Source organism: Halichoeres trimaculatus, unplaced genomic scaffold, assembly GCF_033239565.1.
Source record: "Halichoeres trimaculatus isolate MK-OKI-2021-1 unplaced genomic scaffold, fHalTri1.1 fHalTri1_scaffold_5, whole genome shotgun sequence".
NCBI lineage: Eukaryota > Metazoa > Chordata > Actinopteri > Labriformes > Labridae > Halichoeres > Halichoeres trimaculatus.
This window is the reverse complement of record NW_027437183.1, coordinates 6,834,432-6,851,827: the sequence shown is the minus strand read 5'-3', so window position 1 is coordinate 6,851,827 and position 17,396 is coordinate 6,834,432. Positions and strand designations below refer to the sequence as shown.

General features: G+C 41.1%; 1 protein-coding gene across 1 annotated transcript in view; it reads left to right on the top strand.

The window, feature by feature from the left end:
* Positions 1 to 411: 411 nt before the first annotated feature.
* The window catches only part of kremen1 (kringle containing transmembrane protein 1), a 110,721-nt gene continuing 93,736 nt past the window's right edge, over positions 412 to 17,396 (top strand). The window contains exon 1 of the mRNA XM_074669437.1: positions 412 to 740. Within this exon, the coding sequence (XP_074525538.1) occupies positions 662 to 740 (79 nt within the window). The 5' untranslated portion in view covers positions 412 to 661. The remainder of the gene's footprint in view (positions 741 to 17,396) is intronic.

The window sequence follows — 17,396 nt, the reverse complement described above, 5'->3', positions numbered from 1 at the left end:
GCCCCCCAAAAGCAAACAACGCCTTCATAATTCCTCAGATGACACGTTTTTTTTGCGTTATTGGCTCTGTACGTCATGTTTACAGCGGATTTTCTTACTTTATGTTGATTCTGTTTCCTTTTTTTGCAGCAAAAACTGCTCATTGTATCACTACATGGTCTTAAAGGTGTAAGTCTTAATTCATAAAGATGGTTACAGGTTGGTTTTTAGCCCCTGGGACAGCCTCTCATTCTTTATTCTCATGTCTTAAAGCATCTCAGGTACAGTTTTACTAACCTGCTCTTCACTGCACCACTAGGTCCACCCTCCAACCCGAGCCCCACCACCCTTCTCCCCCCTCCTCCTCCTCCTCTTCTTTTCTCTCTGCAGGTTGAATCTGTTGCCCCTATTTCCTGTCACATGGTCGTGGAAATCGGATCCCTGCTTTCTACTATCTGTTCCCGTCAGTGTTGGTGTCAGTGTGGTAGTAGCTGTGGGACCTGCCTTGAAGTTCAGGGACTTTTAACGCCGGCCAAAGAGCGACTCCTGCACACACCCGGACGGGCAGTCACTCAGTCAGTCAGTCAGTCAGACAGTCAGTCAGGAGCAGCCAACCGGTCTGCGCATCTGTCCGTGAGGCTGCACTTCACCTGAGAGCCAGTCCAGACTCTTTAATCCCACCATGGATTCTTGGACGGTCTCCTCTGCTCTTCTTCTCGCTGGGGTTATTTCTTCTGCGGCGTTCAGTCATTTCGACACCGGTGAGTGAAACTTTTTCTGCCCGCCTTGTTTGTGGATCTGTTCCGATAAATCTGCCTTGTAGGAAGCGTCTCCACTCCAAAAGTTGCTGTTTGGCGCACCAGACACGCACGTATCCCCTCCACTACTGTAAAAAACCCACACTGGAGAAGTTCAGTGTTGATATTTTAGTGATATTTCAGCAGTTAGTCTCGAACATGCCACAGATAACAGCCGCAGTAACTTCATTCATAGTTCATGGCTTTGGTCTGGATCCCACTCCGGCTCTGTTTCTCAAACTGCATGACGTCTTTCTCTGGGATGTTTCCAGAAGCAGCAAAAGCAAAACAGGGGAATGTTTAGTTGTTGTATGATTAGTCAGAATGGTTTATTGTGAATTGTGAGCGGTGTGATTACGCTACAGTTTCAGTTTAACCTCCACACCTAAAGGATAAACACAGTTTAAAGCGTATCCAAATGTGCACTCAGACTAGAGTCCCCGCGGCTGAGTTCGTGCAGAGGCTACACGGACATGCTCAGAAACCCACCTGGAGCCCATGTAATGGTGACCCCAAAGCGTCGTTTCGGTTTAATAAAGAAAACAACGAGCTTTGTAACCCAAACCAGCAGCTTTACGCACTCTGCTCCCCCCGTGCGTCTCGTCCTGGCGTGTTTACCTGCTCTGCATCAGCTGCTTTACATCCACATCGTCGTGATTGATCACATTTTGACAGATGGAGCAGAACATCTCTGCATTCGTTTCTATCTAGATTAAAATGTGACTTTTTGTCAGCTACTGCAGAAAAAGATTCGTTCCCCTCGAAATGAACCCAAACCCCCTCCTCAGATCAGATCAGTCATCTGATATCATCCGTTTAATTTGCCTTCAAGTTCAGACTAATGCGCGGAGTTACGCTTTCGTCTATCTGCTAAACTTCAAAGTTCCACGCCTTCAAAGCTGCGTTCAAAGGCAGTATTTGGTTTGAATGTGAATATCTAATAATGATGACCACACTAACCAGGCTTCTCTTCGCTGTAATTTGCGCTGCGTTTCATGTCGGAGCAGCAAATCCTCATGCTTTCCTTTTTAATTTTTTTGTCTCTTAATTATACCCTCCGATTTCAAATTAGAGGGTCCAACATCTGGGCTAGTGCGTAAGTACTCCCATGTGTACCTATGTATTAACAAAGTATTTAAAGCGATGGTATTCCCCCTCATAACACTGGGGAGAAGAAAGGCCAAGTTTATGTTTAGTTGAAGTCAGCTGTGCCATATTTACTGTACAGTAAAACAATAATTTCATGCAAGGAGGCAGTGTCTGGCTGTAAAGGCAGGAAGTGACTGTTTCAGCTTCTCTTTGCTCTGTTTTCCCCTCAACTGGATTAAGCACAACAAGCTGTAATGTGAAACTAACAAACACATGAAGTGATAATCTACTACGATGAGGAAAATATGAGGGGGAAGCCCTCAGAATTGAAGTATCAGAGTCAGAGGACGTGTTAGTGCAAAATCTGCTCGGTGAAAGGCGTTCTAATGAATATTGGAGAATCAAGGTCCAAAGAAGCAATTTTGTCTTTTTTATTCTGTTTTTGGTCCTGTTCAGTATCCTTCCACCCCTTCCACCCTGTCACTTATGTAACTCTGCACAACTCTGCAAACAGATGCATACGCCAGGTACTGAGGCAAAGGGGGCCTCCAGACCAAATTCTACCCCGGCCCCCTACAAGCTTAACGCAGCCCTGCTCAGGGGCTAAAAAACGAGCCAGGTTGAGGGAAACAAGAGCGGTTAAAAATAGACTCCTGGATTGCACTGAACTACGGTAATTGCATCCTATGGTTGGCTGGCTGCTAAATTTCTTCCTGAGTTAAGCATTGGACACAAACATATATTTTCTGGACTGAGAGCAAAGGAGAAAAAAAAATCTGTATCATGGTTGAACTTTTCGTAAACCTCTACAGTCAGGTCATGCAGTTCCTTTTAGACGTGAAAACCAGTGGTTGTTTTTGTGAGGGACAGCTTTGGACTCTCACACAGGAGTGTTTTCACTGCAGCTTCATATCCAGCAGAGGTGTGTCAACAGCACAAGTGTTTCTCATCTTGTACTGAGAGGTAGTCATGCATTCAGTAATGTAATAACACACACACACACCAAACACACACACACTTTCACCATGCATCAACCACACTAATATTGGTGCATTATATTTGTCTACCATTGCACTATACTTTATTAATTTTGCAGCAAAAATAAATACTGTACAATTTATATTATCTGCCAAACAGAATACATCATTTACTGAGTGAAATACATTATTTTCTTCACAAGCTGCATTGTCAACCATGCAATATACATCATTTCCTGCAAGATACACTGTTTACTGTACAATATGCACCATTTACACTAAAATAAACATTACCTGCCAAGCAAAATAAATCATTTTTCTGATCAATATACATCACTTTATCATTGTTTTTTATGTGCAAGACACATTAACTTTACTGTAATATACTTTATTTGCAGTTCAATAAACAATGCTTACTAAAAATTCCCTTTATCATCTGTACCATAAATAAACTGACTGTGAGGCCGTGGAAGAGTAGGCAATTTTCCATGCTGGACATGAACACAGCATTGCAAGGTTATATATTGAAGAATAAACATGTTAAATGGAGAAACCTTGTGATTTAATTATAAACAAATTCATATTATTACCAAAAAAACACACAAAAGTACCGAAAATTGGTACATCTGAGTACCGATACCAATGGCCAGGTACCAGCCATAGGAACTGTATCGTTTCAAATGTGAAAGGTACACATCCCTATCATTCAGATACTGTTTTAACAGTGCATAATGTTTAATGTATGTAATGCAAAATGCATTTCTACTATGCAGCATACAATAGTTACTGATTAATTTACTGTAAATGATACATATTTTTACTATTTACAGTACTTAGGGAGCTTTATACAAGTTTTCATTGCTCTCTACATTATCACTTTTTAACACCTCATCTAACACACTTTTTGCATCATTTATTGGGCAATATACATTATCTTTTAAACAGATTGAATTATATATAATGCAGTATAAATCATTTTTTAATTAATACAGATTGCCATATTCATTATTTACTCTGCAGGGTGCATTAACTTCACTGCAATAAACTTTTTCTGCTCTTCAGTGTATTTACTTACTAAATAATATGTTTTATAGTCCGTGCAATATGCACAATTTACTGAGCAGTATCTATTTTATGCGCATTATTGTGTAAAATATTTAAATCGTGATGCAAAATACAGCATTTACTGATTGGTTCACTGTACATTATACTTCTTTTACAGTGCGGTGTGATTTTACTGCGTCCAACACATTTTTCTTCTGTGCAGTTCACTTAAACAGTGCAATTTACATTACTTACTGAGCTTTATACATTATCTGCCATGAATCATACATTATTACTGTGAAACACACAAAATCTAACATACTAACATACATGTTACATAGGTATGTTTTGCAATGATAAAACCCTTTTTTTCTAATGCCATCTCTTGTCATATCAGAGAAGGTTAAAACTGTGAGAGGTGTCAGAGATTGAGCTGCTAAGTGCTGTTGTACATTTGAGAACATGCTCTCCCCTCAAACAGCGCGTGTTGTTCTCCACATATAGAGTGTTAGTCAACCAAAAGCTCTTATTATTTACGTGTAGGATGTCTTTTCTACTTGAACTCGGAAGCTTTTTAAAGAAACTCATCCACTCCCACTGCTTTGTCTGACGGTGGCCTGCCATTGCTCTCTTGGCAGTGGCTCAGGCCCTTCACACCAATGTACACACACAGAGTGGAAGCTGAATCCTGTCAGAGCTGTCAGGATGAGGTGTAAATGAGTTGCTCTGTAAGCCGGTAATGATGTAGCTGATGGTGGCGTGAACAAGCTCGAGCTGGTTAATCGTGAGGGAATTATTTGGTTCTTGATTTTGTCTGGGATCCATGAGCGGTCTGACTGACAGTGAGGGTGACAGCGGGGTGACGGCGGTGTATGCAGTGCTGAGAGTCCCACACTGAACTTTTGAGAGTTTCTTGTGTTTGTGTAAACGATGCATTATTTTATTTCAATGAACGTTGACGCAGCCTTTTCATCAAGCTGCCAGTGTAGCTGTTGCACCTTCAAAGTGATCCTCTTTAAACTCAGCGTCAGGGCGAGTAAGATGTTTTCCTGTCAGAACAGGCAGGGATCATCTATAATCTAACTCAGGGGTTTCCCTGCTGGGATGATTAAAGGAGAAGTCTGAAATATTGGGAAATGAGCTTATTTGCTTTCTTGTGGAGATTTAGATCAGAAGATCAATACAGTTCTAATATCTGCCCGTCAAACATGAGGCTAAAACTAGCAGCTGCTCGGTTTAGCTTTGCACACAAAGTGGAAACAGGATGATTTGCAGCTTGGCTCTTTGAAAAGGAACAAAAACCACATCTTTTTACCTCTCAAGAACTCATTACTTCTTACAACAACTAGTGTCTCAGTGTTCAGTTTTCATTCCTACACTTTGTTTTTGTTAAAATTACACAAGCGCTAAGAGTTGCATTGTTGGTGATCTTATTTTGTCACATTTCAGCAGATTCAAGTCAGCTATTCTTTCGTGTCCCGATGATTTATGCTAGGCTATGCTAGCGTGCTGGCTACGACTTTGATTTGATGGGCAGTAAAAAGTGATGTTGAATGATGATAGGGTTAATCATCTAACTCACTTCCAGGAAAACAAAAACAAAAACAACAAAACATTTAGCTGATTATAACATCTCTCCATGAAATATGAAGCTAAAACTAGCAGTTTAGTAGCTTCATTAGCATTCAAAATAAGGAGTAGTACCATGAAACAGTGAGCCTGTTTCTGTACTACCTCTCAAACTGACCTTTTAATGTTTCCTACAAAAAAAATTATCATTAAAACTGAAGATTTGTATCATAAAACTGTGATTGATCATATTAACTCATTTTATTCTTTTAGCAGAGTCATAACTGCTGAGCTATGCTAACTTGGGCTGGTTGTTTTCTTCTTATTTGATACACATTAAAATAAATTCTTCAGAAATGAGTCATCATATTTCCAACCCGATCTGCGGGGATAAATACTATCCATATCCATGTGTACTATGAAGCTAAAACAAGCCGTTTAGTAGCTTAGTTTCATTAGCATTCGAAATTAAGAATACCATGAGACAGCTAGCCTGTTTCTGTACAATCTTACAAACCTATGTCTCAAATTGACCTTTTAATATTTCCTACAAAAGCCTTATCATGAAAACTGTCAATTTTCATCATAAAACTGTGACTGATCATATCAACTCCTCTTAATCTTAAGACTGCTAAGCTATGCTAACTTGTGCTGTTTGCTTACTTCATATTTAATGGGTGTTAAAAAGAAATCGTAATAAGTCTGCATATTTGCAACCCAACCTGTGGGGTTAAATACTGTCCTTATCCATGTGTACTATGAAGCTAAAACTAGCAGTTTGGTAGCTTAGCTTGGTAAAAAATACTTGAAACAGGATGAAACAGCTAGCTTAGTTCTGTGAAAACTGACAAAATTTCACCCAAAAACAAACTGTTCAAAAAAGGCAGTTTCTGGTGCTTTATTTTGACTATGCTGTCCCCATTTCCAGTCTGTATTCCAAGCTATGCTAACTTGCTACAGGTTATAGCTCTAACTTACTGAACAATAACATGTCACATATGAATTTTATGTACTTGCTTAAAGCTAGTTAGTGAAAAACGTGTTCCTGAAAGTATCTCTCAGTTAAACATGAAGCTAAAAGCAGAGCTTGGTTATTTTAGCCCCTAACTGGAAACCTGAAACAGCTAGCTTGTGTTTGTAAAAGCTACAAGAAATATCTTTCAACACCTTATAGACAGGCTTTTTGATATTTCATGCAAAAGCATACAAAAAACAACCATGACAATCTCTCTGTTCATCTGGAAATAATACATTTTGGGGCTTTTAATAAAGCTGATAAAATTGCATAAACTCTAGCTTTGCTTGTGGTCTTTTTTCAGAGGAATCAGACCAAGTGTTTCCCCCTTGCTTCTGCATTTTATGCTAAGCTATGCTAACTTTCTGCTGGCAATGGCTTCTTCTTTAATCAACAGGAAAGAGAGGTGTACAGTCTAGAATCTAGTCTTTCTTGGCAGGATTTTTCCTTTGAACTTTGAATCTTTTCTGATGTTAAATAGTTATTCATATGACAGATATCTACAGGGGGAAATCGCCCTCTTGTATCCCTCCAAGTTGTCATATGTAGCTTGTGACAGGAATTACAGAAAGGCATGCTTTGACCTTTGAAGAGGAGATAGAATTTGTACAGCAGAGAGGAAATATTTGTGCATGGTGTGCTGTATGAAGATTAAAAAAATGGTCAACAGAAGAGAGCAGATGTTTAAAAAGAAAGGACTCACAAGAGGAGAAGTTTGGCAGGAGCTGATTTATCTGATTGGACGTCTAATGATCTGAGTAACTGAGAACAACAGAGTCACAGCGTGTCTCTGCTTTCTTTCTTTTCCTTTAAAAGGAAAACTGTTAGCTTTGGTTGTGTCAAGCTGGGGCTTGAAGATGGGCAGGCTGTGACTTTCAGGTGATGTGGAATGCACTCTCATTACGCTGTCAGAAATAATGCCAGGTAAAGAAAACACCAGGTTGTGCTTGACCAACTGAATCCCAAACTGGACATGCATGATATAACTTGTAAGGCTACACTTGGAGGGTTTGCAGAGCGTGATGCAGTGAAGCATCTTATCAAACTAACTTTCCACAGGTGCATGAGCTTTATTATTTCCAGACTGAGACGGAGGTTTTAAGGTTTTGGCTGTCGTGTGTCCACCTTGAAGCGCTGCAGGCAGAGAGTAAAGTGATTTGGGGCTGAACGACAGCATGTGTTGCGATTTCCCTTTGTAGCCTTGACATGCATAGAAGCTGCTGCACAAACTGGCAACCCTCTGTTTCATCTGGCAACCCCACTCTCCCTCCTTGCTCCGTGTTTGATGCCCGTCCAGCAGGGCATGATGTCGGCCTGGACTCTTTCAGATTCACTGCACTCGGCCGCAGACGGAACTGGGTGTAGCTGTGCGGTGCAGGAGGAGAGGCGAGGTGGCCTGAAGGCGGTCTGAAACAGTGCACGACCTCCTGAGCAGTCGCTCGCTGAGGTTGTTTTTGATGCTGGCAGCAGTCGTGCAGCTTCTGTGCTCACTGGCTCGGTCTGTGATTGATGGGAGGTCATGATGTGTTTTCAGATGTTTGGCTTTACGTCAAGTTTGACATCGGCTGTCTGTGTGTGCTTTGCACGAATATTTGTCCTCATGTCTGCTAAAAACAAGCGATTGCTGGTTTTCAAGATTACTGTTTATGCAAATATGAGACTGTTGTGTTTTGTGTTGAGGTTCACTTTTGCCTGAGACAGTGATTAAATAACACAACAAGTTGTTGTTTATAGGCTTTTGGTCAAATCACACTAACTTTTTGTTTTGTTGTCTGGTTGTGATGTAGTTCCACATGTTTTATTTTCCATTTTTAGGGTCCTTGCCCAAAGGGAGAGGGCAACTTCTAGTAGAGCTCGAAGGTGTTAACACTATTGATTTTGCTCCATTTCTTTCTTTCTTTCTTTCTTTCTTTCTTTCTTTCTTTCTTTCTTTCTTTCTTTCTTTCTTTCTTTCTTTCTTTCTTTCTTCTTCTTCTTCTTCTTCTTCCCTAAACATGCTCAGAAACTCACCAAATTTGGCACACACCTCAGTATTGGCAAAAAAATTGATATAATACCAAACTTCACCCCCAACATCCCATAATTTGCTCTGTAGCGCCACCTAGCCACCCTAAAACACCCTAAAGCTGCTGTAATGGGCAGTAGGAATGTCGTAAAGAGATCAAACCAACACCATAACGTTCATCTCATTGAGAGGAAAAAATCTGTTAAGAGGGCACCACGGAACAGGAAGCTAGCAATTTTCCTTTCAAAATAAAATTTAGCCACAATTTTGGCTCTTAAATCAAATTTAACAATTGTGATGCCATAAATTGTATTGTCTTGAAATTTGCTGACATGACAGAGTGGACCCTGTTTTACTAAAGTTCTGCTGGAAGTTGTTGTTATGGAAACGTTTTTCGAATGAGGAGCCCTCAAAGTCGGAGAAGCCCTAAGAAGCCCCTCAGCCCCCTTCATTAGAAAGAATGGGAGAGCAGAATTCAGCTCTGCGCAAGCTGCTACAATTGGGCCTCTGGACAAAAAAGTAAAAGTCACACTGCTTTAAAAATGACATGGATGGATTCCTGGTAAAATTTACTTAAAATTGTTTAATTCTTAGAGACATTTGGTCAAAATTGCGGCTTCTATGAGGACTTGTTTAAAAAACTTCTTTCAATTTCACTCCTGAGAGGGCAGCAGTTGGTGATGATGTCACACTGGTTAAGAGTTCCGTGCAGCTGGTCATGTGACTGATGGGGGAAAATAATACATAGTTTTAAGTGTGATACCTCCAAGAGGGTCAGACAGGGATTAAACCGTGACAGTGGAGGTGAAACCAGCATGACAGTGTGCTCTCTCATTCGTCAACTCTCACCAGCTGCGTGTTCAGTCGGGGATGTAGCAGGACGGCCAGGCAGCTGGAGTCAGGAGACTAAGGACTTCCTGCGCTTCCTACTCAAATGATGGGCTGTAAAACCTCAAACCTGTTGACTCCCATGTTGGCTTGTTGTCAGTTTGTTGTAGTAAAGCTAAATACGATCTGGTGTCGACACGGTTTATTTTGTTTTGAAAGTCACCGCATGTCTTAATGTGGTTTCACTGCACAACTTCCTGTCCTGCTCAGTCTGCTCTGCACAAACCGATGCAATAGAAGTTTTGCATATGTGACGAAAATGAAGTCAGTGTGAAGTTTTTGGCCATAGTCTTTTAAATGTCTGAAAAAGTGCTAAAGTGCAGCCACATTTGCTCAGAGCTGTAGATTCTTCCTCCAAAAATACATACTGTCTCACAAATCTCTCTGAATCTAAAGAAGTACAGTGAAACAGTACAAATCAGATCTCAAATACTCACATTTATGAGCTGTAGACAGTGTCAGACAGTTTGCTGTAAAAAGATTTACCAGTTTTCCGTCACTAGTCTCGTCAGTTAATCGGCTTACAATGTCAACGCAGCATGTGTGTTTCTGCACGAGGCAGATGTAAGGCAGCTGTGGCCATCTCAGGCCTCAATAAACTTCAGGAACCACGTCAAGTGTCAAAGGAAGGGGTCTCACATCCTCAATATGATGCCCCTCCTCCTCACATACACACACACACTCACACACACAAAGGGCTGTCTTCACCCAATCCACATTTATTCCTCACACAGCCAGTCATCAAATCTGTCTCGACTTAATCCTCTGCTCGACTTGTAAACGCAGTCCATACAGTGCAGTTTATGATGGGCCCCCATCAACTTTTGTAACCCCTCAGACAGAGGGATCTTTGTGAGCATGTGTGTGTGCATGTGTGTGTGAGACAGACAGTAAATCGTCTCTCTGGACAGATAATAACAGACCATCTTCAGCTGGAGAAACACGAGCTTGTGTTGGCAGAGGTGATGGCGATGGAGCGTTGTTCTGAGGGGACACGGCGGGTTCTTAAAGACTTTAACATGCCTGCCCTCAGTGTGCCGGTAAACCCTCTGTGCTCAGTGTGGGGCGTGTCATGGGGCATTATGGGAAGAGGGTGCATGGGGTCTGGGTCTCAGATGTGGGCTGTGTGGTTCCCCCTGCCTTTTCCGGTTCAGAGACGGAGATGGAAACCTCTCCTCCCTGATGAGCTTCTGTGCTGCAGACGCAAGTTTAGACAAACCACTGGGCTGGAACAGACACTGTACTGTTAGTGTGTGTGTGTGCATGTGCACATGTGTGTGTGTGTATGAACATCTTAGTAGCATGATTAAGTATGTGACTGTATGTAGAAACTAGGAGTTTGAAAGTCTGAAGCCTGGTTTGTAAGCCGTAGTCTGCGCACAAGCACATACCTCCTCAAAAATATAACCTTACATCAGGATGTCGCTGACCACAAGCCCTGTGATTGGTCCACTGGGTAGCATCGTATTTCTGAAGTCAGCATAAACCAGCCGTACATATCACCCCCTCCGTCATTGTTAATTGCAGTATGATTAGTCACTGCTCATTCATCAGCTCCAATGGTCCGTGATTTGTAGTGATTTCGCTCACTTGTGTTTGTGTGAAGTACTACAGCCAGCCTACAGTAGGTGGAGACCAAACCAGAGCTAAAATCTAATCATAAAAACAGCTCCAGTTTAAAGGACAACTTTGTGCTTGTTAGAGTAACACCTTGGAAACTGTATTTTGAGGATCTGTGGAAAAAAAAGTTCAATTATTTCTGTTTTGTTATATTCCCCATGACAATGTGCTTGTTTACATCCAGGTAGTAGAGCCCCAAAGCAAGTTAATTGGCTGATTTATGCTTGACGTGTCCGTGGGGTCCGGACGGCTTTGTGCTGACGAATGACGTCATTTTCGCGCCTACTTCCTCGCGGAAAATTTCTGTGCCGCACACTCAAAAATTTCTAACCTGTCAGATGGAGAGGCGTGGACAAGATGGCAAGAACAGGATCTCCTAGTGGTTGAAGTGCAGAAATACAGGCATCTGTATGACTCTTCACACAGAGATAACCGTGATAACCACTTGGTAAATAATTTATGTCCTGAAAGTGCAGCCACTCTCGGCAGAGAAGAGGAATCTGTTAAAAGAAAACTCTCCAACAATCTTCTCCAACTCTCGTTAAGTGCTCTGGTAGACGCACGTTTGTGATACACCGCCCCCTGCAGTTTGGGAATGGACACCAATGGATGCCACGAGGGGTGTGGATCTCGTGCGTCTGATTTTTCATGCGTCACGTTTGCACAGAAAGCATAACACAGCCTTTAGACACAGCCATTCAGGTCTACAATGATAAAAAATATTGTTAATATCCATTCACTAACAAGGATGTTTAATAGTCTTGAGCAACTAAATACTAAAACATAATCTGTTTATTTATTCAAGCATTATTTGAGCACTGGAAAAGAAATGCACTGACAGAAGTGACAGGAAACAGTCAATCTGAATGATGAACACTGTAGTCTTTGCTCACCTTAGAGCTTTCAGCTGTCTTTTTACCGCAGTGTAACTCAGTAAACTTAGTTATATGACAAGATTACACTGCGGGAAGCAGCAAACTTAAGTTCTGTCACTGTTGTTCTTGTTTTTCTTCCACCTAAGTGATGTGAGTCCCTTGTCTTTCACACAAGGGCATGCAAAAGTGTAGGCATCCATCACAGGACAGAACAATCTACCGGGATCACATGGTTGCTTTACGGCCTATTTTCTCATCACTCTTTGGAGTCATGAGCGTGTTGACAAATGGGCTGATCTTCCTCTGATCTAACTTTTAGACTTCCTGTAAAACTTTCCTCTAAATGTCCTCCAGGCTGCATGAAGGTTCAGCGAGTATGTCCTGGTTGTTTTCACAGTAAACGCAGTCAGACTGTCTCCTCTTTATGTTGTGACCACGCATAATGAGCCTCATAACAGCCCACAGGAGGTGAAGTTTATCCAGACAACAACTGGCAAAAATTAACTATGCATTTCATCTTTAAATTGCTGTAGGTGACTGACAACAGAGCAGGCTATGTTTTCTTAGAGAGGAGATGCTAAAATGTTACTTTGATCTGATCATGAAAAGGGAGGTGCTCATGTGACTCAGCTGTTATCTTAGCTTGTTGAAACTGGGATCTAAATTTGGCTCTTTTGAGAACCCGGCTCTGCTTTTCAGAAACATGAAAGTAAACAATGTTTCTATCATGTCTTTTGGATCCTTCCATCTGTGCTTCAAGTAATGCCATTTAAATTAAATCACTGATGCATGGACATGAAGCTGTTTGGCAGTTGCAGAGAGGATTTGGCAAATTTTTCATGGGCACAATCCACAAACTCAGCTCTACTGCTCATCCCACAAATGCATGATCCTAACTAATATTTTCATTTTAAAAGAGAAATAGACTTAAAGCGTTATAAGATTAAAATTTTTAAAAAGTCCTCACTTTTTGTTCTGTTAAGTTGAAAACAAGGTAATGAGAGTGCTGATGCAAGGGGTACGTATGCACGTCCAGCCATTACACAAACAGGACCATTAGTCATGACACATTGTTATGGAACAGCCCATTTGGCTGTAGCGTTAGCTGCATGCACGACTGCCAGAGATTGTCCAATTAACTAATTGCACCATGAAAGCTACGCAGGTGCAGAATGTCATAAGTCAGGGGAACTTCCATGATTTTGAATTGTTTTACACATAAATAGTGACAAAAATGAAAAATGTGGTGTCTCCTAAATCTAAATCTGCTGTATATAGTCATAGCGTCCTATTAACATTGTCAGTTTTGCAAAGGATTCACTTGATCTCTTTGCATATTTTATCTGAAATGGTACTGCATGAAAGCAAAGTCATCCATCTTTAAAACAAGACCTTGTAATGGTGGGGTCAACTGTCAACTGATCCTTTTTTTCCCCCACTGTTAGTACAAATGGTTTGTTTTCATCACTAATGGCTGGATGTGCAAACAGGCCCAGGTCAGTGAAGTGAGCGTGAGACAACGGTAAATCAAAGGTGATCACTAAAAGCAACAACAGAGAACGTATTCTCATCTTATCTTTCTAGCAGACATAAAAAAATAATCTAATTTCGAATCAAGAAAAGACTCAATAATAGCACCAATACTCACACAAACACTCGCACAAACATTAACAATAATTTTTTTTTTTTTTTAAACGATAAAATCCACCTGTTTTATAAAACAATCTAGTAAAATCAAGCGGCAACCTCTGGTCTAAGAATATGAGTCAATGCGGAAGCGCTAAAATCTGCTGTTTCTTGAGTGTGCACTCGAGGCTGGCTCCAGAAGTAGCGGAAGTCACATACACACCAAGCCAAAAGAAGCTGTTTTCAAAGCAGAAATTAACCTATTTACAGAGTGGTTGAAAAATCGTCCCCTGTCTGAGTCGCTAGTTTTACTATAGGCACACACTGTACAGGGGGTGAATTTTTTTCTAACTTGGCCTTTCAGAGGATATTAAGATCGCAATCAGAGGCACAGCTCAGGGTCACGTGACTGACAGGCGCCCTATGGCTGTACACGAAGCCCTTGCCACTACCAATATGGCTTCGATGATTGATGTGCTTCACTTACTCTTTCAGAAACAGACGAGTGACGTCAGGGAGACTACGTCCATGTTTTATACAGTCTATGAGTAAAATTGATCAGGTCATCAGATGTGATAAATAAAACCCCAGAAATAAATACGGGCAATTTTGGCAAAATTTAGTAAAAGTAAGATACAATAAAGTTGCCCCTAAATAGATAATAAAAGATTAAGTACTGTGCGCATTAAAAAATCCAAAACTTGAAATAAAACCTGTATTTGACTATTGAACTGAAGTGATACTAAAAGTGCTTTGAAGTGTTAAGGAGTCTGATGGCTTGAGGATACACGTTGGTCATTTCAGACGGTGTTGAAAAAAACAAAACAAAACAAAAAGTAACACAAACCTTCACAGCCTAATGCCTCAAAGGTATATACATGTAAATGCTGCTGATAAACAATCAGCCACTAAATACGGTCTGTGTACCATAAAAGGATTTGTGTTCTCCCAGGAAAATCTGACCAGACCACAGATACTGACAAATAACATGACTATTTTTGGCGCTGATATTCTCATTTAAAATTATGTTTTATGAATGGGCACATATATAAAAGTGAGAATATTTCAAGTTCACACATTAAACGCTCACAGGGCCCTTTAAAGAAGAATAACAATCTTTAAAAGTTTATGTTTTGGCTTTTATGCATTTATCAAGAGAGACAGAACGTTGGAATTAGTCAAAAACAGGAGGAAGGTCGAGGGGATTGACTTTCACTTTCTATTATTCTGACATCAATTCAGTTAATTAAAAGTGAGCAACAGCGTTCACATGGAGGTGAAGTAAAAGACAAGAATCCCTCTCGTGGAATTGCCAAATATTATTTAACACCAGCGCTGAGCTATTTTAAGAGCAAAGAAACTGAATACTTAGTCATAACAGATCAGACAAACTTCCACATGGTGTTCTCCAGTGACAGTAATAGCAGCTCACAGAGACAGAATGAGAAAGAGCTGCTCTCATGAGCAGACAAAGAGAGTCCAAAGTCTGAAATGGAAGAAAATAGAGAACAGTATTTTCCTTTTTTTTCATATCCCAACGCTCACAATACTCAGCATGCCTTGACTTGTGAAGACAGGCCAAAGTTTTTGAAGAATTCCCTCATTTTCTTGGCTGAAAATAAGTTGAATCTGGCTCTCAGTGGGTAACAGAAGGAGGGAAAAAAGCTGCAGGTCAGAAATGTGGGCTTCTGTGTCAAGCCGCTGCCAGTTTACTTCCTGTTGACCTCTGGGTGGTGCTTTACGGAGGTCAAGTTGTGGGCGACGCCCTTGTTCTTCTATGCCAAGGGATTGGAACGCCCTTAAAACCACCAACCGCTAAGACGGAGAAACAGACCTTGTTATTATAAACACAATCATGCTTATTATCATGCCACTGTGATTCTGTCCTGTCGTGTTCAAAGGCTTACATTTGTTTTATTAAAGCACAGCTCTCCGTGTCATTCCCCGCTCCCTCCATTTCTTCTTTTGAACTTCCACCCACTTTTCTTTCACCTTGTGCAAATCACCACCTGCTCATGCAGTCAGTCAGCCGACTCAGCATGCAAAACAGCCCCGCCACTCCCGGCATCAGGGCCTGTGATGGTGACAGAGGTGCATGGTCGTCTTGCCTCGGAGGCGATGAGGCATGACCGCAGGGACTGTCATGCAAAGGACAGAGCGGCGAGAGAAAGAGGCGTCCCCAAACAAAGTGGAGCGAGGTTGAGTGTGTCACTCCTGTCCCTGATCCACGGAGGCGGTCCGGTGAGACAACCTGAAATTAAGCTGTCAGGCCTCGGCCGGGTGTACACAACTGTCAGGCTTTAAAGAGATAAACAATGTTTAGGTGGGAGAGCGCACACATGTGGCCACAATAGTGGTGTGTGAGGTTTTGTTGCTCAGAGGTCAGTCAGGAGCAGCCCGTGTTTTTCTGAATGAGTTGTGACAGGATTTTGGATGGAGCGCCGTTAAACAATCAAACATCCTGAACAAAGGAGGATGACGTAACCACAGTGACATCATGGATTGGTTTATAACTCTCTGTTTTGAAGCTCCAAGTTTAGTTTTGTGTTTTTGGAAGTTGAAGTAACCATATTTGGACAAAACACAGCTGGACGACTCATCTCTGCTTTCTTACTTTGCACAAAAGTGACACCAAAATAAGTCTTGAGATGGAAGCTCATACATTCTGATGTTTTCAGAGGTCAGAGTCTGTGAGGTCAGAATTAATGCCAAAGCCAAAAATTTTAAGTCACCAATGAAAAGGCAAAAATCTTTCATTCCATAATGATTCACAGTGTAACAGAAGAGCTGGAGCCACATTTGTCAACAGAGCTGTCAGTCCCCGTGTTGTACACATGGACGGTATAAAACATGGGCGTAGTCACCCATTGGGTTCTGAAGATGAGTGCTGGAACCATGTTGGAAATGCTGATTCAACATAACCCTCAGTTATCCCAGACACACGCAGAGAGGTGCAGCTGGAGTGGGCTTTTCAGCCTCCTGTTGATCAGCCACAGTGACTCAGACGTGCCCCTTATTATCCAGCTTCATGTTCAGTCCTGGCCCTTTATATTATCTTAGCATCCAGTGTGTGACCAAAAAATATATTGAATCAAGCTGTAAACATGTATGAACAGCATTTTAACATGGGGCATAATGGGGTTTCCTTAGCTTTTGGGGTCACCCTCAAGTGGACGCTTGAGGAACTGCATTTTTTTATGCACTTCTTTAAGAAAGTATTAATTTTTTCAAAACCGTTTAACTTATTTATAACATCAGATTTCTCATTAAACTCAACTTCTCGAGAGAAGGGATAGTTGGACATTATCAGCATGATAAGGAGCTCTAAATAAGCTGGAAGTAAGCCCCGCCCACATTAGGGGCGCTTTAGATTAGACTTTTGGCTTCATTTTTGTGCAGCTGTTTCACTGTCTGACTTTTTCTGCAGCCCATCACTGACAGCTATGCTCTGAAGGTCCTCCCTTAAAGATGCCACAAGGACTATCAGGAAAAGCTGGAGTTTTTTTTAGGGATAAAGACTCTGTTACCCATGAGCACTAGCACCCACCATCATGAGGTCATGACTCTTGGCAAGGCATGTGTTTGTTTTGAAGTAGATCTTCTTTTTAACAGTTTCTTAGTTGAAAACAACTTTTCACAGGATAAAAAGCAACGAGGTAATGCATTTATTTGTGGTTAAAAAAGTAAGTAGGTATACTTACTCGTTACTTTCCCATAAAAGTAATTAAAGTAGTAATGGAATTACCCGTAGTTACCAGTGCAAGTAATTATTGCATTACTTATTTTTGAAAAACCTTTAATTTTGTAAAAGAATTCAGTTTTTGAGCAGGTTTTGCTCTGGGACATAATGTTCCCATGTATGTTTTTGCCTTTTCCATCTATTCTGTGAAGTGGTGTCTGTTTACTTTCACT